The sequence below is a fragment of the Myxocyprinus asiaticus genome, chromosome 23 (assembly GCF_019703515.2).
Source record: "Myxocyprinus asiaticus isolate MX2 ecotype Aquarium Trade chromosome 23, UBuf_Myxa_2, whole genome shotgun sequence".
In the NCBI taxonomy this organism is placed as follows: domain Eukaryota; kingdom Metazoa; phylum Chordata; class Actinopteri; order Cypriniformes; family Catostomidae; genus Myxocyprinus; species Myxocyprinus asiaticus.
This window is the reverse complement of record NC_059366.1, coordinates 43,034,786-43,059,144: the sequence shown is the minus strand read 5'-3', so window position 1 is coordinate 43,059,144 and position 24,359 is coordinate 43,034,786. Positions and strand designations below refer to the sequence as shown.

Genomic DNA, 24,359 nt, shown 5'->3' with positions numbered 1-24,359 from the left:
TATCCAATGGGACTGGAATGTGAAAAGCGGCCTCTATATGACAGGACGCTGGAGGAAAAAAAAAGAGGGATTGGTGAGATCATACAAAAAGGAAAGTCATTTCAGGGCTGGAGCAAGTTTTTACATTTTGATGAAAGATTACAGAGACAAACTGTACTTCTTTGCAAAAACTCTGTCAGGAAGAGATTTTCAAAGTGCAGCTGTGTTCCAATGGGAGTTTTTGGCTAACGTCTGGTCATTAACAAACAGCAGACCCTTGGTGTGGAATCTTACTTGGAAGGTGTGCATCCATCCCTCACTAAAACAAAATAGCTGATATTCGTCTTTGTCAACATGCGAGGCAAAGTGCAATGTTTGTGTTGTCACATCCTAGGAAACTGATGTTAAATAGAAATTCTGTCATTATCTACACACCCTCATGTTGTTCCAAAACACATATTACTAAAACGAAAAAAATAAAAAATAAAAATAGTCCAGGTACCTGTTGCTATATTCATCTAAAACAATTATAAACAACATTATTTTAATTATTGTACTATGCATGCAGTTTATGACCTCATATTAATTTAGAGACAACATGGAATATTTGTGCTCAAAAAAAAAAAAAAAAAAAAAAAAAGAAAGAAATTCTAAATATTTAAAAGCTAAATGATACTTTCTGCTATACAAACAGTTTGAACATTCATTCTGTACTATTACCATTTCGCATCTTTTAGAATAATAGTAAAGTCATGGAAACTATATGATTTAACACAAATGGAAGTATGCAAATTATTTATTGACTAAAAATACAAACAAAACAAATCAAACCTATCTTATAATTAAGCTTTGACAAAACTCAAAACAAAAATAATATTTTAGGCTATTTTTAAGATTTACACATTTTGATTTCATGACAAAATTTGTGTAATGTTTAACAAAATGTATTTAATAAAACATATATATATATATATATATATATATATATATATATATATATATATATATATATATATATTTTTTTTTTAATTAATCTTATTATTATTATTTTTTTGATATGATAAACATCATATAATGCAGTAGTATTTGTTAATATTTAGTGAAAGCTAATAATCAAGTATTACACCCAAGGACGTAGATTTGGCTTGAACTTTGAGGGGGTTGCAACGTGAAGCATTTACATGTTTCCACTGATCATGGTATAAAAATGGGGTGGGGGTTGTACTTGCTTGTTTTGATTATTAGGGGGGTTACCTCCCCCCATCCCCCCTGGAATCTAGGCCTCTGATTACCCCGTTTACCAGCCCTCCACCTCTAAGTAGTCCACTAGTCATTTTATGGTTTGTGTGTGTGTGTGTGTAGGGGCCATTCCTCTTTCATTTGGGATTTTCTTGACTCCTCACACTCATCACAACTCTACTGGCATCCCGAGCTGCGTTGCTATCCACACACATGAAGGTAGGGCTCAACTTTAATGCATTACAATCTCACATCAGATAGATGTATATATGACGTAGACTTTTTTTGCTTGTTTATTGCATTGTGACGAACGTGATTCGATCACTTCTCAGAATCACAATGAGCTTTATTGCCATGTATGCTTACACATACAAGGAATTTGTCTTGGTGACAGAAGCTTCTGAAACATATATTTAGAGTAACACCGACAGTCTGTAAGTTAAGAGCGTTTTTATCTTAGTACGCGCCCTTTAAGTTTGTTTATAAATGTAACAATGCATAATTGTTCTGTTTGTTGAAGTCGTTGTCTTCCAAGCCATGCGGCTTTAATTTTGAATGAGTCATTCGCAAAATATACATATTGAAGAACTTACGAATTATGTGTGAATATGTGGAGTTACAGAGGACACGAATGTTGTTCTGCTTGTAGAAGATCCACTGAGTTAAATGATCAAATGGTTTGATGTGTACTTGTTTAGCTGTGGATCAACCCGTCTGATCACAACAGTGCGGATTCCATTTGGCGCCATACATATTGTTTCAAAAGCATTGTACGCTTTGACGTCAGCACCCTCACGTGCGCATGGATTTGTTTTTAATTATTTATTACTTTGTCTTCAGGGAAGCTTATTTAGTCTGGAGCCGGTTTTTGAGGAGAGACGAAGCACCAGAAGTATTTAGCCACTTCAATGTTTTTGTTCACCCAGGAAAAAAAGGAAATTCTGTCATTATGTATTCACCTTCATATCGCTCAAAACATGTACGCTGTTATTTTTTCCGTGGAAGAAACTTCAGGCAGGAAAAAAACCTACAATATATTTCTGCAACAAACCCGAACATGAGGGCAAGGAATTAAATAAATAGTTCACCTAAAAATGTACTCACCCTCATGCCATCCCATATGTGTATGATTTTCTTACTTCTGCTGAACACAAGTGAAGATTTTTAGATGAATATTTCAGCTCTGTAGTTCCTCACAATGCAAGTGAATGGTGATCAAAATTTTGGAGCTCCAAAAGCACAAAAAGACAGCATAAAAGCATAAAAGCTCTATAAGACTCCAGTGGTTAAATCCATGTCTTCAGAAGTAATATGATAGGTGTGGGTGAGAAAGGGATCAATATGTAAGTTCTTTTTTTACTTGCACATTCTTTTTCTTTTGTTTTTGACGATTTGCATTCTTCGTGCATATCACCACCTACTGGGTAGGGAGGAAAATTTTAATATTGATCTGTTTGTCATCCACACCTATCATATCACTCCTGCAGACATGGATTTAACCACAGGAGTCGTGTGGAGTACTTTTATGCTGCCTTTATGTGCTTTTGGAGCTTTAATATTTTGGTACCCATTCATTTGCATTGTATGGACCTACAAAGCTGAGATATTCTTCTAAAAATCTTCATTTGTGTTCTGCAGAGGAAAGTTGGCATGTGACTGATTTTTGGGTGAACTATACCTTTAATAACTGTGTTTTCATTATTAGGTGGAAAGTTCACACTTAAAATTCTCTAAATGTAATTGCATCATATAAAATATTAAAGAGCTGGATACCTGCATACACATTTTTGCAGTGTCTAATGAGCATATTGAAACTTTTGTGGTGGTCATGGAAAACCTAGAAATATCAGGGAATTTTAAAATTGTGATTCCCTGGCCTGGAAAAAGTCATGAAAAAGTAAATATTAAAAGTAGTGGTCGACCAACATGGGTTTTTCAATGGCCGATACGCATACAATATCTAGAAAGCAGGATTGCAGATGGCCGACATAAATGTTGATAAACTCTACAATTTAACAACAGTAAAACATACACTTTTTTTATGCAACATTTACTAAAATATCTACTGATTTATCGGCCTGGCCGAGATATCGGTCTATCACTACTTAAAAGTCAGGTTGAGATTATGGAAATCTTAGTGAATGTGATTTTTTTTTACTAGTTTTGCTATACATTGGTTTTTGCTAGTGCTTGTGAAGAGCAAAATTTGCTTGCAAGCTGGCGTGAAACATCGTTCTGTCTGTTGAGGGCTTTAAATAGAGACATTTGTACACTGATAAGTATATTCAATTAAATGTATTGGTACCTGACGTACAAATGGAAATCCCTCCCGGCAATCTCTTTAAAATGATTTTACCAAATTATCCATTTATGAATCTGTGTTATTATTATTCTAAGAAAATGTTGCCTTTGGTGTTTATGGTGATATTTTCTGAGGAGTTTCCTTCTCGTGTCACTGTGGTGATGTACAGTTGTGCTCAAAGTGTGCATACCCTTGGAGAATTGGTAATATATGTACCATTTTTAAAGAAAGCATGAGTGAGCAGGCAAAACACATTTCTTTTATCTCTTATGGGATTCATATTCAACTGTAGGTTAAAACAGAATGGCACAATCATAAAACAAAACATGGCAACAAAGAAAAAATGAAATGACCCCTGTTCAAAAGTCTGCATACCCTTAGTTCTTAATACTGTGTATTGCCCCCTTTAGCATCAATGACAGCGTGCAGTCTTTTGTAATAGTTGTCTATGAGGCCCCAAATTCTTGCAGCTGCCCATTCGTCTTGGCAAAATGCCTCCAGGTCATGCAGAGTCTTTGGTCGTCTTGCATGAACCGCACGTTTGAGATCTCCCCAGAGTGTCTCGATGATATTAAGGTCAGGAGACTGTGATGGCCACTCCAGAACCTTCACCTTTTTCTGCTGTAACCACTGGAGGGTCAACTTGGCCTTGTGCTTAGTGTCATTGTCGTGGTGGAAAGTCCAAGAGCGTCCCATGCGCAGAATAATGCAAATTGTCTGCCAGTATTTTCTGATAACATGCTGCATTCATCTTGCCATCAATTTTCACAAGATTCCCCGTGCCTTTAGAGCTCACACACCCCCAAAACATCAGTGAGCCACCATCATGCTTCACAGTGGGGATGGTATTCTTTTCACTATAGGCCTTGTTGACCCCTCTCCAAACATAGCGCTTATGGTTGTGAGCATAAAGCTCTATTTTGGTCTCGTCACTCCAAATTACAGTGTGCCAGAAGCTGTGAGGCATGTCAAGGTGTTGTCGGGCATATTGTAACCGGGCTTTTTTGTGGCATTGGCGCAGTAAAGGCTTCTTTCTGGCAACTCGACCATGCAGCTCATTTTTGTTCAAGTATCTTCGTATTGTGCTCCTTGAAACAACCACACTGTCTTTTTCCAGAGCAGCCTGTATTTCTCCTGGGGTTACCTGTGGGTTTTTCTTTGTATCCCGAACAATTCTTCTGGCAGTTGTGGCTGAAATCTTTCTGGGTCTACCTGACCTTGGCTTGGTATCAAGAGATCCCCGAATTTTCCACTTCTTAATAAGTAATTGAACAGTACTGACTGGCATTTTCAAGGCTTTGGATATCTTTTTATATCCTTTTCCATCTTTATAAAGTTCCATAACCTTGTTACGCAGGTCTTTTGACAGTTCTTTTCTGCTCCCCATGGCTCAGTATCTAGCCTGCTCAGTGCATCCACGTGAGAGCTAACAAACTCATTGACTGTTTATACACAGACATTAATTGCAATTTAAAAAGCCACAGGTGTGGGAAATTAACCTTTAATTGCCATTTAAACCTGTGTGTGTCACCTTGTGTGTCTGCAACAATGCCAAACATTCAAGGGTGTGTAAACTTTTGATCAGGGCCATTTGGGTGATTTCTGTTATCATTATGATTTAAAAAGGAGCCAGACAACTATGCGATAATAAATGGCTTCATATGATCACTATCCTTAAATAAAAGACAGTTTTTTGCATGATCAGTCATATTTTCAAAATCAGTGCCAAAATGTCACAATTTCTGCAGGGTATGCAAACTTTTGAGCACAACTGTATGTCCTCATGGTTTGGAGTTCATCTCATGGACTGTAGATGAGATTCATGTGAGCTTTATCATGAACACAGAGAGCTCTCAGGCAAATGTTCTTGTGTTTAACTTTTAAGCATGTGCTGTGCATGAGGTCTCCGGCCACATGCTTTCATTATAAAGGTCAAAACCTATAGATTGGTATCACAAGTGGCATCTGACTGTGCGAGGAATCTCCATCCTTGTAACACATTATAAATCGATGATAAGCTATTCACTTGTGTAGTAGTCTGCAAATACAATCTGTATGGATTCAGTACAGAATCTGAAACTAAACCTGTTGTTGTACCTCGATTTTCTTAGTCAACATGAAATCAAAATGAACTCTAATTTCTTCATTCATGTTTTTGCTCTTACTTTGCTTAATTCATTAGTTCATATTATTCCAAGGTGATCAAATGTTTGTTTTCATAATCTTATTAAAAAAATGCAATATCTTGCTGCTCCTCTGAAAAAACGTTTATTTTGTGTGGATGACATCACAAAGGCTACAAGTTTAAACCCCACCCCTCCAAACACCTATGTAATGCCCACTTTTTTACAATCTAATAAATTCCCGAAGGATAAAATAAAGTTGCGTCCTCAATTATTATCCAACCTAGTCTCATAGAATGAGCGATACTTACTATAACAAAATTTTTGCAAACTGAATTTTACGTGCCGCGTTCTAAGTTTAGCTGTAGTTCCCTGGTGAAATGAACACTAGAGGTGCTACAACTTTGCGTTGTATTCACTTTGACAAAAATCATGACTACAGTGGCTGAATTTTCGCACTATTACCCAAACACTGCTATGTTATGATATTGCAACACTTTTACTAAATGCATAATTTTAAAATCATTACATTTTAGTGTTTGTATTACAGACTTGTCAACATTTACACACTTATTCCAATGTGATTAGCTTCCGCAGTAGTTCACCTCATAGAGTGTTGGACTTTGGACTTGGAAGATCGCGGTTCAAGCCCAGCCAATCACGCAAGCTGACACGTGAGACGAAAGTGTCATTGAAGCGACATGAAATGACGTGGTTGCTTCAAAAAAAGTGGTTTTCAGTTCTCACTTTGTTTTTTGACACTATGGGTTAGGTTTAGGTGTTGGTTTAAGGTAAGGATGTCTGTTTTATCTACCTCTCATCTGCTTTTAGGTCACTATTGGTTAGGTTTAGGTGTTGGTTTAGGGTATGTCTGTTTTGACCTCTCATTTGATTTTAGATCACGTTTTAGGTTAGGGAGGTACATTTTACTCATTAAAACCTCCATCTAATATTCACCTTAAAAACCTTGTCTGATTATGACATAATTTCACTTGCTTTTGGCGCCCCCTGCTGGACATTTCACTGGGAAACTGCAGTGAAAGATGTCATAAGGCACGTAATCTTGTTCTGCTAAAGTATTGACAGGGTCACGGGTCATATGTCCACAGGTTTCTCAGTGTTAAAATACATGCATTGTTCCACACAGGCGGAGTTGTGTGGCTAAAGAAGGGGCTTCGTTTGAAATTAGGGATATTCACGGTGCATGGTAGTGAATTAAATTAAATTGCCGTTTAATGTATTTATTTTTATGTGTAATTTTTATTTAAAAAAATACTTTCTTCAAACCCAGCTTAATATGCAGAGTCGGCTATAAGTAAGTCACTAATGGGGTATGTTAGGGGCAAGACTACCCTTTTGAACAATGCAGGCAGGAGAGTGTTTAGGAAAGTTGTTTGGTAAAAATGTTTATTTTTGCAATTTCGTTTGGTGCCATTAGTGGTGAAGAAATGACAGTCAGCAGTTTTAAAGGGGCCTGTGGTGAGGTAAGCCTGATTTTACTGGCTGTACCCTTAGTATAGTAATCTGTTCCATACTTGTTCTCTGATGTACCAGGGATGTTCTCAGTTTACAGTCCTTGCTAGGTTTGCGAGGACAGACTGTTTTGGACCCCCACAGCTTTGTTGTGAAATGTTGAGCCACCGAGGGAGCTTTTGCAAGCCGAGTCCCAAGAAGTAATATCAGAGGACAGATCGGGAGACCGGCCAAGGTGGCGTTCAGGACCTGGGACTCGTGTTAAATTGGGCGTCTGAGTAATTGTAGGTGGTCGGAACTAATGTGTGCAGTGTGGCGGTGACCGTGTGCACCCTGGCTCGTGTACACTGCAGAAATAAAGGGTTGGACGAAGTGAGAGGGTTTTGGATGACACCCTCAGATTTGGCCCATGAGATCTGGGAGTGATTGTACATTGTAAATCAGAGGGAGGTATTGACATGGGCTTGAAAAATGTTATTGCACTGTTTTCTCTGTAGCACGAAGGATATTTCAGCAAGGCTATAAAGGCTTTTTTGTTTATAAGTCATTTAAATACAATCTAAGGTTCTGGTGTCGTTAAAACTTTATTGTGAAACTCGGACTATAACCCGTTGTTAGTCTACTGAACTATATTAGGACAAGAATAGAGCATAACAGTATCCGACAACTTGGTTCCAGAAAGTATTTTTGTCCTTAGGGATGTCATAAAATCCTTCATAAAAGAGTCCTAAGCTCTGAACTAAACCAACCATTTGAACAAATATATGAAGGTACAAGACTGTTTACTAAAAGTCTTTATGAGGGAATGAAGTACAATCCCATGAAGCATTGTGAATGACATGATTGAATTAAAAACGGTGTAATTTTAATTGATAAAGCTATAGATTTTAAGTTGTTGATTATAAGTATACACTGTAAACCCCAATGTTTTTATTACTGGAAAAAAGCTGTCTGAAAGGTACACTCAGCAATATTTTGAAGAAGTTGTCTTAGACTTACAATGTCACCTAGCAGACAGCATCATTCAAATGCAACAGATTTAAAAAACCCCAAAACAAATTCTCCCCAATTTGGCATGCCCAATTCCCAATGCGCTCTAAGTCCTTGTGGTGGCGGCGTAGTGACGCGCCTCAATCTGGGTGGTGGAGGACGAATCTCAGTTGTCTCAGACCATCAATCCGCACATCTTATCACGTGGCTTGTTGAGCGTGTTACCTTGGAGACGTAGTACATGTGGAGGCTTCACGCTATTCTCCACGCATCCACGCACAACTCACCATGCGCCCCACCGAGAGTGAGAACCACATTATAGCGACCATGAGGAGGTTACCCCATGTGACTCTACCCTCCCTAGCAACCGGGCCAATTTGGTTGCTCAGGAGACCTGGCTGGAGTCACTCAGCATGCCCTGGATTTGAACTTGCGAATCCAGGGCTGGTAGTCAGCGTCAATACTCGCTGAGCTACCCAGGCCCCCGAGGGCATTGTTTCTTGAAAATTCTGCAATATCAAAAATATGCAACTTGAATTCTTTTTTAAAATGTTTTCTCTTCATAAGGACTAAAAAACCCCCACAAAAGCGTTAATACATTACGTTAATACAAGCCGTTTGAGCTTGTCCACCAGAATGAAGTTCTAAACTAAGCTGTCTGTGTTGTATGTGTTGTGCCCTCTATTTTAATCAGTAGGGTATAGTGCAAACAACGGGAAGGTCATGAGTTCGATCTCCTTGGAACAAAATGAATTAATAATGTATTCAAACAATATTTCTATTTATCAGTGATTTACTCAGGATTGTAAAAAAATAAATAAATATGTGCACAGGTGTGCTCTGTAATGCATCAGTGTAATGACTAGTTTCAAATATTAATATTAAAGGAAAAATCCACCGAGTGTTAGAGGTAACTCATAATTCCATGCATTTGTTTGTTCTCAAAGGATTGCAAAATGAATCAATATATCACAGTTTCCTGAGTGAAATTAATTTTTGCCAGTGCTTTATCTGTGTATATTTCTACATAAGCCTTTAGATTTAGCTTGTGAATTGATTCGTTCTCTAAATGCATGGATTTGCTGGTACTCTAGCTCAGGAAATTAATTTTTAATTGTTTCATGAACTCAATACTCAAGTGTTATAGGAGATATAATCAAAATATTGGTTTAGAGATATTTGTTTAATGCAAATGCATGCAGAAATGAAACCCAAATGAAAAGATTTGTTTGGATAATGTGTTTGTGTTGGTGCTGCCAGAATGTCAATTAAGAGGATTATATAATTGAACGGAATTTCATATCGACAGAAGTTTATACACTAGCTAAATTTTGAAATTTATAATGGCCCCAAAAAGTATTTGGTTACTTGCATTAGATAACATTACTGCCACTAAAAATCTATTTGAGACCAGCTGGTTTAAATTCATTGCAAAAATGGCTTAGAAAAGTAAAGTTTAATTTATCTAATGCAATGACACATACATTTTTAAGTGTGGTTAAAATGTCTGAATAAGTTTTTTCACTGTATGTGTTTCATATGTAGAAGTGAATGACTTGACTGTGTTATTGTGGAATATGCATTACTGATAGTGGTTGTATTCCATGTGATTGTGATTTCAGATTTGATGCCAGATTTTGAAACAAAACAGAGACAAATCCACCGACTGACACAATGACTGCAGTGAATGCACCGCGAGACAGGTAAAAAACAGAGTGTGTGACTCTCCTCACATGATGGCTCAATGGTAAAACTGTGTGGTTAACATTGTGTCTTTCAGGTACAATGCAGTATGGATCATATTCTTCATTCTTGGTCTGGGAACTCTGCTGCCATGGAATTTCTTTATGACTGCTACCATAGTAACAATCCTTGCATTGTGTGTCTTAATTTCATTGGCTCTGTACCTGTACTCTGCACAATGACAATAAAGTTGAATCTAATCTTAATGAAATATGCCATAAGAGGCTGTGCCTTACAGTGATTTTTACCACAGGAAAGGGCCATTCTTAGGGCTGGTATGAAGTGGAGTGCCTAAAACCATCTTAACTGTGGTAAAATCCCTGTAAAACTTGGACTCTTGTATTGTGGCTTATTGTTTTTAGAAAACAGTGACAACAGCAGTTGGTTAAAGAGCTAAATGTATAACAAACTGGGGGGCCTGGGTAGCTCAGTGGTAAAATACGCTGGCTACCACCCCTGGAGTTCACTAGTTCGAATCCCAGGGCGTGCTGAGTGACTCCAGCCAGGTCTCCTAAGCAACCAAATTGGCCCGGTTGCTAGGAAGGGTAGAGTCACATGGGGTAAACTCCTTGTGGTCACTGTAATGTGGTTCGTTCTCAGTGGGGCGCGTGGTGAGTTGAGCATGATTGCCGTGAAGGCGTGAAGCCTACACACGCGCTACGCGTTCAACAAGCCACATGATAAGATGCACGGGTTGACGGTCTCAGACGCAGAGGCAACTGGGATTCGTCCTCCGCCACCCGGACTGAGACGAATCACTACGTAACCACGAGGATTTAAAAGCACATTGGGAATTGTGCATTCCAAATTGGGAGAAAAAGGGGAAAAATCCCCCCCAAAAATCATAATAAATTATTACTGTTCCGCCAATTAATATAGTTCATTATAATAACTATAGGAATTTACGGTTGCCAAGCTAACGTAGCAATTTGGCGCATTAGGGGGTGTTCAGACCAACGCATATTTCCGTCCATCTGTGCTGTTTTTGAATTGTGCAGGAGCGGTGTGTTTTCTAGATGCCGTGTCAAGTTAAACATGTCTCGAGACACATTTTGTTCTATTAGTTGCACTAAGTCTATTTTTTTTCCGCAAATTTTATCAAAATTTAAAGTTGGCATGATCCATTTATTACACACAAATTAATCATGGATAGTGTTCGCCTGTGCGTACAGTAGGTTATTTACTACAATGGAATGGGTCACCGTACTACCTTATGTTTTCTTCTAATGCTTTATGACTTTTCACATTTTAAATTGCAAGTGCAGATTGATTTACAGATGAGTGTTTTTAAAGTGAGAACCATGCTTCTACATCTGTCTTCTCATTGGTCTGCAGTACTTCACAGGACGTTTGAAGGACCCTTATTTGAATGAAGAACATAATCAAACAGCGGTGAAAGAGGGTGACACGCGTAACGTCCTAGAGTCAAAGTTCAACAATATGATGACGTTGTGCGCCATGGTGCCACTGCTTATATTCACCTGCCTTAACTCATTCATTCACCAGAGGTGAGACGGCTTCAGTGTGGGCGCTAAAAATGAAACTGCATACGTATGAGGGATAGGAACATGCATGCATTATTTCTGCCAGAGTTCAGCATATTATGGATAAAGACCTTATTTACAGTCATTTAAATTTTTTTTGCTGAATTTAATTATCCAGTCACCCAGTATGAAATATCATCTATGAGCAGGCTCAGATGGAGCAAACATATCAAAATGTATTAAATGGACCTAACAGTAGGCTACTACATTCTTATAGAATGGTAAAAGCTTCAAAGCCAAAATATTCCATAAACAAACATACAAGAGATGGGGAATGCATTTAACTTTTATGAATGACGGATGCCAAAATCTTTCTGCAAAATTTCTACAGAGTTTTCTGTGGCGGGGTGAGCAAGAGACAGAGTGGGTGTGGCGTCAAGCCTTGGAGAGGCGTTTATTGAAAATAATAATAGGAGAGAAAAGGAGAAAATAAAGTGTCTGTGGGGAATGGTGTTTAAAAAAAGGTGAATCTGGCATCCTCGCAGTGAGATGGGTTCCGTTAAGGGCGGGGAAGTGTCCGTTTAATGGCCCAGGCATGAGCGTTAGTGGCCTGTCTTCCCAGGCTCATGGCAGGTGTGAGGGGAAAGTGGCCTGGCCTCTTTATTGAGAATAATAATAAACATAAAATGTCCATAAAAGGAGACAATAAAGTGTCCAGGGGGAATAGTGTTCAAAATAAAGGGGTAATCTGGCATCCTCACGATGAGACGGGGCTCCGTTAAGGGCGGGGAAGTGTCCGTGGAATGGCCCAGGCATGAGCGGGGTCCGACGGCCACATGCGCTCCCCTCCTGGATCCGTGGGGCTGCGACGTTAGTGGCCTGTCTTCCAGGCCTGTGGCAGGTGTGAGGGGAAGGCGGCAATTAATAATTGTATTATTAATGGTTATAATACCATTTTAATCAATTTAGTATTAATAACATAATAATAAAACAATATTTTGTATTAATAGAATTATTAATTAGTACTTTTGTAGTATTAATGGAAATAATACACTTTTAATTTAGTAGAATATCTCATACTATATAGAATATGTTAGATATAGTATATCTTTCCCATTAATCAAAACAAACATTTTCACAAGTTATACAATACCTCCTGTATGTATAATATACCAGGTGTATTGTATTACTTTTTGAGACTGTTTGTTTAAATTAAAGTTGAGGATTACCAGGAATTTCCCTGAAAGCCCCTCTTCAAACAGCATTTCAGGAAAGTTGATCTTCTGTTATTTTCTACTTCTTTCTCTCGCTCTCTCAGGATTCCTCAGAAGTTGAGGATCTCGGGCAGTCTCTCTGTCATTCTCGTACTTTTTCTCATCACAGCAGTGTTGGTAAAGGTGAAGATGGCTCCCCTGCCATTCTTTGCTTTCACCATGATCAAAATCATTTGCATCAACTGTGAGTACCCCCTCCAGGCCTTTTCATCATCATTGTAACTACACCATGTCTATTACAGGGGCCTTTGGCTTTTCTCATGTCAGCTTCAGGGGTCTTCTGCATTCTGGTTCTCTCCTCTGTGTTAGGTCACACGGTTCTGTTTATGTTTGGAGTTCTTAATGAGATGAAGATGGCTTGACTCCTCAGACTGCCTTTGATGCTAATATTATAACACATTTTGTTTTGAAAATCAAACTGGGAAGAGTACTACTTGAAAGAGAAGATCATAGGGGGAGTAAACGCTTTGAAATGATTCATGAAGTCCCATGTTGTCACAACCACTTCTCGGGAAATCTTTGTTTATCTTGTTTCTACGTGCGTTTATCTAAGATCTTAACCATCTTAACACTCTTCCTCTCTTTCTGTAGTGTTTGGTGCTGTTCTTCAGGGAAGTCTATTTGGTCTGGCTGGTCTGCTCCCAGCGTCCTACACTACACCCATCATGAGCGGCCAAGGGTTTGCTGGAACGTTTGCGGCCTTCTCCATGATCTGTGCACTTGCAAGTATGCATTGCACACATTTGGCAGTTCTAAACAGAGTCATGCTCACAAAATACCCTGCACAAGTGCAAAATACTAACAAGTTGCTTCCAGGTGTCATCCATGAACATTCTCTTTTCCAGAGGGCTCTGCGTCACAGGACAGCACCTTCGGCTACTTCATTACAGCCTGTGTTGTTATTCTCCTTGCCATCGTTTCATACCTTGCCCTGCCCAGAATGGTATGATGTAATCTCTCTGATTAGTTGAAATAAAAGTCAGATGTGATTCAATGTGTTGAATGTGTTTTTATGTGTACTTGTTGAGAACTGGAACTGTTTGTTCTGCAGGAATTTTTCCAGTATTATTCTGAAAGCAATGGCTTAAGAAATGTCAGCGACGAGGAAAACAAGATGGACTTGCTGAAACCTGGTAATTACCAAGTTGCAAAAAGTTCGACTGCGTTTGTGGCACAATTTCGACTTATCCCTCCTTTCTTTTAAATAAAGAAGCAAAAATCTGGGCTCCAGTGAGGCACTTAGAATGGAAGTGAATGGGGCCAATCCGAAAACATTAAAATACTCACTGTTTCAATAGTATAGATGTAAGACATAAACAATATGTGTGTTAACATGATTATAGTGCGAATAAAATCACTTGCTAGCCTTTTTGATGTAAAGTTATATACAATTTTACAACTTCATTGCCATTACAACGTAATGCTGTAACCCTAAAACAACCACAAAAACGATGATTTAAACAACTGTACAGGTCAAATAATACATGAGATTTAACAGAAGAATGAATGTGTGCTTTTATAAAATTGTAATCTTCACATTTCTGCCTTTAAACCCTCCAAAAACTGACCCCATTCACTTGCATTGTAAGTGCCTCACTGTAACCTCCATTTTTGCTTTTTTTTTTTAAAGGAGCGACGAGTCGCAATACATTTTTGTGGTAATCAAGATTCTGCCACAAATGCTGTCGACTGAGCTTAACTTGAATTGAACCTGGAATATTTCTTTGAAACAAGAAAAAAACGTTTTGCCAATGGTGTACGAAAAATAAACGTACTGGTTTTTGAAAGGGAAAAGGAGTTTATTTTCTTAAATACATGATTTCTACAAAGCTGTTTCAGAGCTTTCAAACGTTTAAGAGATTATAGTGTGATTTTCTGTAAAGCTGCTTAGAAACAATATTCATCGTGATACGCACTATACAGATAAAAATGATTTGACCTGACTTTACCTCATTGGTAAAGAAAGTGTTGTCTTGGAGGCCTGGGTAGCTCAGTGGTAAAGACGCTGGCTACCACCCCTGAAGTTCGCTAGTTCGAAACCCTGAGTGACTCCAGCCAGGTCTCCTAAGCAACCAAATTGGCCCGGTTGCTAGGGAGGGTAGAGTCACATGGTGTAACCTCCTCGTGGTCGCTATAATGTGGTTTGTTCTCAGTGGGCTGTGTGGTGAGTTGAGCGTGGTTGCCGCGGTGGATGGCGTGAAGCCTCCACGCGCTATGTCTCCGTGACAACGTGCTCAACAAGCCATGTGATAAGAAGTGCGGATTGACGATCTCAGACGCGGAGGCAACTGGGATTCATCCTCCACCACCCAGACTGAGGCAAATCGCTACGCCACCACGAGGACTTAAAAGCACATTGGGAATTGGGCATTCCAAATTGGGAGAAAAAGGGGAAAAATCCCCCCCAAAAAAAGAAAGTGTTGTCTTGACTTTCAGCAAAAACTTCAATGTTTAGTGAGATTTCTCTGAAAACAAGACTCAATGTCTCACGCCATTTTGCTTCACAAGTAAATCTTGTTTTAAGGATATTTCGATATTTTTACTGGAAAACAAGACAAACATGACTTTTTGTAATGTACAGATTGAACTAAAATTACTGGGCCTCATTTGTGTTAATTGTGCATAAAAAACATTCCTGCGTTAAATGTCACATTGCATTAAATGGTTTTGCAAACAATTAAAACACAAAAATTTGTCCTTTTTTTGCTTGTATTTAATAAACACCACTTTGTGCAAATGTGAACTAGTAAGCCGCAGCGGTGCGAGTGACCTCCCAATTAAAACACATGAACTTCTGTAAAACCATTTAAATAAAGATGACTAATGCATCAAAGTGTATGCAAGCTACAGTACATTTGACACTGCGATTGGCAAGCTATCATTATAGTTACATTTTCTTTTTTTCTTTTATTTTCTCCCCTTTTCTCCCAATTTGGAATGCCCAATTCCCACTACTTAGTAGGTCCTCGTGGTGGTGCGGTTACTCACCTCAATCTGGGTGGTGGAGGACAAGTCTCAGTTGCCTCCACTTCTGAGACCGTCAATCTGCGCATCTTATCACGTGTCTCGTTGTGCATGTCAACATGCAAAGACTCACAGCATGTGGAGGCTCATGCTACTCTCCGCGATCCACACGCAACTTACCACGCGCCCCATTTAGAGCGAGAACCCCTAATCGTGACCACGAGGATGTTACTCCATGTGATTCTACCCTCCCTAGCAACCGGGCCAATTTGGTTGCTTAGGAGACCTGGCTGGAGTCACTCAGCACACCCTGGATTCGAACTCGCGACTCCAGGGGTGGTAGTTAGCGTCAGTACTCGCTGTGCTACCCAGGCCCCTCATTATAGTTACATTAATTAACTCGTGCCAGTACTAGTGCCCTAATTGTTGTAACTGTGCCCCTAAACAAATGTGGGCATAAACACATTTAATCAGTTTCAGAGTTGCTGAGTATTGTCTTCATGTGTCATATGCAGTTTGTCAGTATGATGTTTGCAGTCTCTATTGCTGTTACACAACAAAATAAAAATGGCTCTTGAACAGAAACCCTCAGTGTTGATACATGTTTGTCTTGTAGAAAGTGAAGCAGAGAAGAGACCAGTGGTCAGTCTGACAAATGAAGATACCAGACCCACAGTGTCAGTGTTTGCCATCTTTAAACAGGTAACAGCTCCAGCAAATCTAATATCTGTCATTCCCATGAACTAACGTCATATATTGTCTAAAACACATAGACACCAGTTGATTATAAGTCATTGCAAGAATGGTTCAGAAAAGCCATTTTCTAATGCAATGACATTCAGACATTTTTAAGTGTGGCATAACGGTCCAAATATATTTTTAATACAGAGCCACTGTATTTCTTACCAATAATAATATTTTTCTCCCCCCCCACCGAAGATCTGGGTGATGGCTCTTTCCGTGTGCATTGTCTTCACAATCACTATTGGCACATTTCCAGCTGTCACTGTTGACGTCAAATCTACTGTGGCTGACGGGGGTGCTTGGGGTAAGTGTGTTTGGATGTGTGAGGTTTCACCACATCTACATTTCTACTCTGAGAACAATAGTCCAAATAGACAGAAATGATCTGAAATAGCATGTTGTAATAGTCATACAGACATGTAACAACTGGCCTGCTGGTTGTTTCCACAGAAGAATACTTTATTCCTGTGTCCTGTTTCCTCCTCTTTAACGTAATGGACTGGGCCGGTAGAAGCCTCACCGCTGTGTGCATGTGGGTATGTTAAAAAGGACTCCTGAAGCATCTCGTCTGAATGCTTTATTACGGGATGAATCAGACAGAACATCTGCTTAGTGTATTTGACTGTACCTCCTGGGCTTTTCATGGAATTACTGATAAAATGTGTTCTTTCTGAAGGACAAAGAGAGGAACAGGATGAAAACATTGTTTAAAGGGATGGAAAATGAAAAGTGTGTCATGATTTACTCACTCTCTTGTTGTTCCAAACCTGTATGACTTTCTTCTGTAGAACACAAAAGATAATGTTAGGCCTTACACTTTCATTGGACCTTTTCCATACTGACCACTGCACCTAAAATCGACACTTACATTAGGGCTGCAATGGTATATGTATCCGCGCCGAACCTAACGGATGCAGGGCCTTCGGTACGGTATGGTACACGCAGTCAAATGAATGATTACATATCTTAGCATGCGTGAAACCAATATTAAAACAACATTTAATGAACAGAAACTGCATAGAACTAAAATGAAAAAAGACGGGGACCGCACGGAACCGAAATTTAACAGAACAGAACACCAGACGGTGCACTAGAAACTGCAGATCAGATAAATGCATGTGAATTATACTAGCTAGCTCGCTATTGTTCCCAACTGTGATGGAACTAAACAAAATAAAAATATGTCGGACTTTAAATAAGCCAGATTTTGAAGACTCGCCACCATCTCTAAAATCTGTAGTTTGGGAGCATTATGGTTTCCAAGTAAACTACTGTAATACTGGGCAACGAGTAGCGAACCACGACCCCAAAACCGAGGTACGAACCTAAATATGTTAACTTTAAATCTTGATGTTGAAAGAATTAAATTAAATTCAGTTTATTTGTATAGAACTTTCTACAATAAAGAGTGTTCCAAAGCTGCTTTACAAATAATGGACCACAGAAATCCTGTCTCATACATGCAGTCAGCTGTCTCGCGCTCATGTGACTAGTTTACAGGCCCGTCGGTCACGTATGATTCAGCTATTTACAACAGTCAATGTAATGCTTGTTAGTGTCCATTTGTGTTCGTCTATTCAAATGAGTGTTCATTTGGAGAATGTTGGGGAAGAGGAGAAAATGTCATTTGCTTATGTATGTATACATCAGAATTATTTTGGCCACGCTGCTCTCTAGATAATAGCATCAGCTATTGAAAAAATCATTGTTGAAATTAAACATATACACAATATTTACTCAAAAATACTGAAAAGCAAAATGCACATTATCCATTGACAAAGCTGTCCATGTGTTCGATGTGTAAATTCCAAAATGTATTGTTCTGTTAAATAGTGGTCATGTCAGCCAATGCTGATGATTCAAAATGGACAAATATCATCAGAGAAATCAACCTGATGGATATATTGGTCTCTATCACTAATACATTGCTTATATAAATTCAACATTGATGCAGAACAAATGGTAACAAGTGGTATGGTTCCGGTCTGCAGATACATCTGTGTCTGATCTCTTTTCTCTTTCTGTTCAGCCTGGTAAAGACAGCATCTGGCTGCCCATCCTGGTGATCGCTCGTGTCGTGTTTGTGCCTCTCTTCATCTTCTGCAACGTACAGCCCAGAAACTACCTGCCTGTGTTTTTGCTCACGATGCCTGGTACATCATCTTCATGATTCTTTTCTCCTTCAGTAACGGATATCTGGCTAGCCTCTGCATGTGCTTCGGACCCAAGTAAGAACAACATAACTAGCCTACATCAACGGCCAGTGTCAAAATATGCCTTTCTAGATAGTCTAGTCTCAGCCTCAGACAGCACACCCAACATAACGTCATTTCCACAACAGAATATACTTTAATCAACTGAATATAGAACAATTAACTTTCAGCATAATATTGTATATTTTTATCAAATGAAGTGCTTTTATACAGAACCTCACAGCACAATCCAAATACAACATCGGAGGGTTTTTTGTTAAATAAAGTGCTGCATAACAGAGCATTAAAGGTGTGAAGTATTGCTTAAATATAATGCAATTACTGTCAGTTTATAATTATTAATATTAGTAATGGTAGTAGTAGTAGTAGTATTGCAGTAGTGATATATTTCTGTCGTACTTTCTCCTATTTAAATTGAGCTTTTATTTTGGAGTGAAGCTCTTTCTGTTTCGGTGTGTTTTTGATGGTAGCTCCTCATTACTGGAAAAACAGGTCGCTACGTGACCCAAAGAGATTATTAAACTGCAAAAGGCTGCTGTTTAATTAAATATATATGTAGTCTGTATGTGACTATAAAGTGAATTAGCACTCTGCTCCCTGTCATCTACTACAAACAGAGCATGCAATGCTCGTGATGGTTTTTCACATGCAAACTGTATATTTATCTCATTAAATTGCAGCATTTACAGTTTAATAATCACACTATGACATAATGTGATTTTAAATCGTGCGCTGAATGTTTATGGAATGACTGTCATGAATCCCACCTTTGTTGTTCCTCCCGCTCACCACCAGAGGGCTCCATTACCTGGGGTTTGACTTTAACTCTCTGGACTCCATTTCCCATAATCCCCGTACCTGTCAATGATTACCTGTTCACCTGTTTCCAATTCACTCAGTTATTTAAGTCTCACTCGCTGTCATTGCGAAATCTTGTTTTGCCCTGGCTGACATTTTTGAGTGTTCTCTGAGTTTATTGCATTTCCTGTGTTTGATCCTGGACTGTTTACCCTGTTTTGACCCGTTGCTGCCTGCCTACTATTACTGCCTTGTTTACCTGGATATAACCTGTGATTGTCTGCCGCCTAACCTGACCTCTTGCCTGTTTATTGACTACCTCTCTGGATTACCTATTACTGTTGCTGGTGGTTGACCCCTGCCTGTCTGTATTACTACGTTTATTGTTATTAAAGCTGCACATGGATCTCAACTCCGTTGACTCATCATTACAATGACATTCGTACGTCAGATGGTATAATTTTTTACAAGTACACAAGCGCGGTATTGGACTCGATTCTGATATCGGTATCGGGACATAGGGCTGCAGCTAGTGATTATTTTGATAATTGACTAATCTTACGATTATTAGAACGATTATTCGACTATTCGGCGATTATTGCAACGATTAATCATTAGCTTTTAACCGATTATTCAGCTTGTGCCTTGACATAAAAGGTTGTAAGTTTAAATGTGCTTGCTAACAATAAAGAGGACAAAATCATCTTTAAAAATACCTCTAAGTGATATTCACTGAATTAAAGGGGGAAAAAAATATTACGTTTAATTCAGTAAAAAATTCACTGCGAAAAAATGATATTGTTATCAAGTGTTTTTGTCTTGTTTTCCATTTAAAAATGTCTAAAAATCCTTAAAACAAGATACATTTACTTGAGAAGCAACATATAAAATATTTAGACTTTAGGGAATGTATTTTGAATATACTGTAAGTGTATTTTGTACGTAAGTGTATTTTTTTCACTTGATCTTACCTCTGCCAGTGCTGTAAAGTCAAAATATACTTATATTCAAGATCTATTCTCTGAAAGCAAGTCTAAATATCTTTATGTTTTTTTCAGGTAAATGCATCTTGTTTTAAGTATTTTTAGATATTTTAAAATATATAATGTTTTAGATATTTATATTGGAAAACAAGCCAAAACAAAAAACAAATCAAAAACATATTTTTTTGCGGTGTATAATGGGTGAAGACTACCCTCTCTCACCTTTTTGTTCACATGATTTCGATCCATCTTTAACTCACAAAAAACGAACTCTTCTTAAAAGAGCTTGATATCGCAGATTTTCTTCCCGATAAGATACACACCGCAACACGTGTTATGGTTCACTACGTCGTGCACAATCACGTAATAATAATCTAGCTGCATCAAACACGCGCGAGGGACAAGCGTCCCCACGCCAGACTGTGCATCAGCAGGGTGCAGTTTCAATATCTCCCTGGGTGAGATTGATCGGGTGACTTCACGAGACTCATAGAAGAGTCGCTGACCGCACAGAGAAATGCCAGTTTTGGAGTTTGTAGTTATTTACATGACCTGCTTCCTTATTATTATAACTTTAATAAAGGATGCATTAAAGATATAACGGCATGTGTTTCCTTTAAAGATGCTCTGACATACAAGTTTTTATGCATAAGCAGAACGGCAGCTCTGGCTCCGCTTATTCCACAGTGAGTGTGTTTCTGTATTTTTCTTAGTTTGTCATTTTTTTATAATTCCCTCATACTTTGCGATCTACATTAGCTGAAGCTGTTTGGAAAGTTTAGAGTGTATCTGGACTGTGAGTTGTGTTTTTTTCCTCTCCTCAATCAGGTGCAAGCTGCGGTTGGTGCTCCTCTCCTGCGCCCTCATTAGGGTTTAATATGATCTCATGTTACGTTAAATGAGATCAAACGACTATTCGGCAACGAAAATGTTTGTAGACAATTTTTTATTGTTGACGTTGTCGATAACGTCAACTAATCGTTTCAGCCCTATCGGGACATCCCTAGTTTTGAGGGAGTTTAATTTGTAAAATTCTAATATTTAGGGAGTTAAATATGGCCAAAAGTCCCCATAGTTGAAGCTAGATTTGATATTTAAGATATTGAATAACTTAATTGTCGAATGACTTTGTGATTATTGGCCTGATAACGTTTGGCCCACAGTTTACTCCATTTCTCCATGTCTTCTAATGTTTGATTTTTTTTGTCCCACAGGAAAGTAGCCCAGCATGAAGCGGAAACCGCAGGGGCCATCATGGCCTTCTTCCTCTCTCTCGGTTTAGCTCTGGGAGCTGCATTATCCTTCGGTTTTCGTGCCATGATATAAAACCCCGACCTAGTTCCTGGAACGATGAAGAAGACCAACTTGATCTCATCCTAGTTAAAACTGAAATGGATTCATTATTGTATTGAACCACAGAGCCAGAGAGAAAAAGTTTTTGTCCTACATGTACCTCTTTTTGCTGTTAAAACGGGCCGCCTGAGGCACTATGAACAAGCCAAAATCTATCAGAAGATTTTTTACATTTTGTAGGTGTATAGTTTTTGTATATTGTGCCAATTCAGTATTAAGCAAAGCTGTAAAGTTCAAGTAGACCCAACGAGGCTTTGTGTTTTATTTGTATTTTTAGAAAATGAATTAGTTGCCCTTAAAGGAATATTCCGGCTTCAATACAAAGTTTAAATTAATTTTGACTCGTCCGTCTTTTTCTTTAAAAACAAAAATCTGGGTTACAGGCCGTTAACCTTTTCTCTAAGAATGAATTGTGCCAGGGAAACGCGCCGGTTATTTGCTTGCACTGTTTAGTGCCCAATACACGGCACGAGTAATGCTGTAAACCCTTAAATGACCAAAAAAAAACAACTATTTAAACAACTTTACAGCTCAAATAATACTCAAGTTTTAACAGCATTTAAGTGCTTTTATGGAGTTATAAGCTTCACGCTTCTGCCTTTAAACCCTTCAAACATTGGGCCCATTAACTTCTATTGAAAGTGTCTCACTATAACCCAGATTTTTGTTCTTTCTTTTTTTTTAAACAAAAGGAGGGACGAGTCTGAATCATTTTTGTGGTAATCAACGTTATGCCACAAATGCTGTCGATTGAGCTTAACATATATTCCTTTAACCGTTTTATTTGTCATGTTTTTCGTTTAGTGATGGCAAAAGAGATAGTTAGGCCAGTAATTCTAGATAAACTGTACTGTATCATAACAAGAAGGGCCCTAGTTTAACTTCATGACGACTCGTGTAATTTTTAATCGTAAAATCAATCCATATGTATGTCAATGCATGAATGAGGTTTGATAATTGTTTATCTTTATTGATGTGCCTTCATTTTGACCGCAATCGGTGATTTTAAGTCATGAGTGAAGGCCTTACAGTATTACATTTGACATTATAATATTGTTTATACAGTATCTTTGTTTTATAACAGCTTTTTGTATGATGTATTTTTAATTCAGTGTGTCACATGTATGATGTGCCTAAATTCTAACAACTTGTTTTGGCGGCTTTTGAATGGGATGTTTTTTTAAAAAGGCAAAATGGAAATGTGTGGGTGGGTTGGGGGTTTGAAGGGGGTAGAAATAAACATTTGTATTTGTATTTGTACTGTGTTGTTTGCAGGGGGTCATCCTGCGCTGCATCAGTCATACAGCTGCATGTGTGTTTTAATGCAGCGTTCAAGCAGCTATGGTCTGTAATTGTGGCAATCCCAAGAAAATCTCTACTCATCGTTGCTAAATGGATCTTTATGAATGAAATATTATGCTATATATTCTCCACCCATGAAAACTAAATATTAAGCGACACTTACTGTAGCACATAACCTACGCATAAGTTACACACATGCATTTTCTCAGGCACTTTTTGAGTCTTAATAGGCACACATTTCAGTATTACACCCAAATGTCAATATCCAAATCACACTGTTCATGTGTTACACTTGCTATAGTTTACTTCCACGTTGCTTCATCAAATAGCAATGTCAAATGTAAATCAAGTCAATCACTGAAACATCAGTGCCACCTTGAGTAAGAAATAGCATGTATAATATGTACGCTATATGTACACACATATGAAATACTGATAATTCACCATTGTTGCACAGAAAATCAATGTGATATTGTAGTTATTTGTATGAATATAGTACTCATTTACCTTGTAATAAAATAAGAAATATATATCCTGTGATAGTAACTTATATAGATATGACAAAATCATACAAATATGATTTATGGAAGTGCAAAAAAAGTAAGACTATTACATAGGGTCTTTAATGACCCTGTGCACATTTGGTAAGTAATCAGCTGTTAAATATATATATATATATATATATACTTTTGCAATTTTGCCTTTTTTTTTTTCTTTTTTTTTTTTACAATATTCAGAAAAGAAAGTTTGAGGAATACTGATAAGAGTGCGGGCATTAAAAAAAGAAAAGAAAAGAAAAAATTAATGAGGTATAGGGGGTGGAATGAGGTATACGCATATAGGGGTATACGGTATAGGGGGTGGAATGAGGTCCCAGGTCACTAAAGACCCAAGGTGTGCATTAAAGGTCTTAAAGGAATATTCTGCATTGAGTGCAAGTTAAGCGTAATGGACAGCATTTGTGGCATAAAGTTGATTGCCACAAAAATGTATTTTGATTTGTCTCTTAAAAAAATAAAATAAAAAATCTAGGTTAGGTGAAAGGGACCATTCCATAAACGATAAAATACTTGCGGTTTCAAAAGTATAGCCACAAGACAAACGATATGTGTGTAGTGTGATAAAATCACACTTTTCTGTGTAAAGTTACATCCAATTCTACATGACATAACACTGTAATCCCTCAAAAACGGCCAACTTTGTTTTTATCAAATTTTCCTTAACAAACGAAAAGTGGCGTATTCAAACAGTTCTGTCACGCTTTTGGAAATAAGGCATTTAAAAAAAAAACTATTTTATAAATATATATTTGAAGTCAAAGAATAATCTCTAATATTCTGGGTGGGCCTGGGTCTAATTTGGCCCACCCTTGGCTACGCCACTGCTAGTAACTAT

At 38.1% G+C, this 24,359-nt stretch overlaps 1 protein-coding gene across 1 annotated transcript; it reads left to right on the top strand.

Annotated features, from left to right (window-relative positions):
• The first annotated feature begins 1,324 nt into the window (after positions 1-1,324).
• slc29a1a (solute carrier family 29 member 1a) lies at positions 1,325-23,459 on the top strand. Its single transcript, XM_051650772.1, is given in 14 exon segments — positions 1,325-1,437; positions 9,729-9,809; positions 9,887-9,968; positions 11,185-11,357; positions 12,652-12,791; positions 13,199-13,333; positions 13,453-13,550; positions 13,659-13,740; positions 16,188-16,273; positions 16,511-16,619; positions 16,766-16,851; positions 18,345-18,441; positions 18,444-18,543; positions 21,524-23,459. Coding segments are annotated over 13 exon segments (1,329 nt in total). The 5' UTR covers positions 1,325-1,437; positions 9,729-9,780; the 3' UTR covers positions 21,636-23,459.
• The last annotated feature ends 900 nt before the right edge of the window (positions 23,460-24,359 follow it).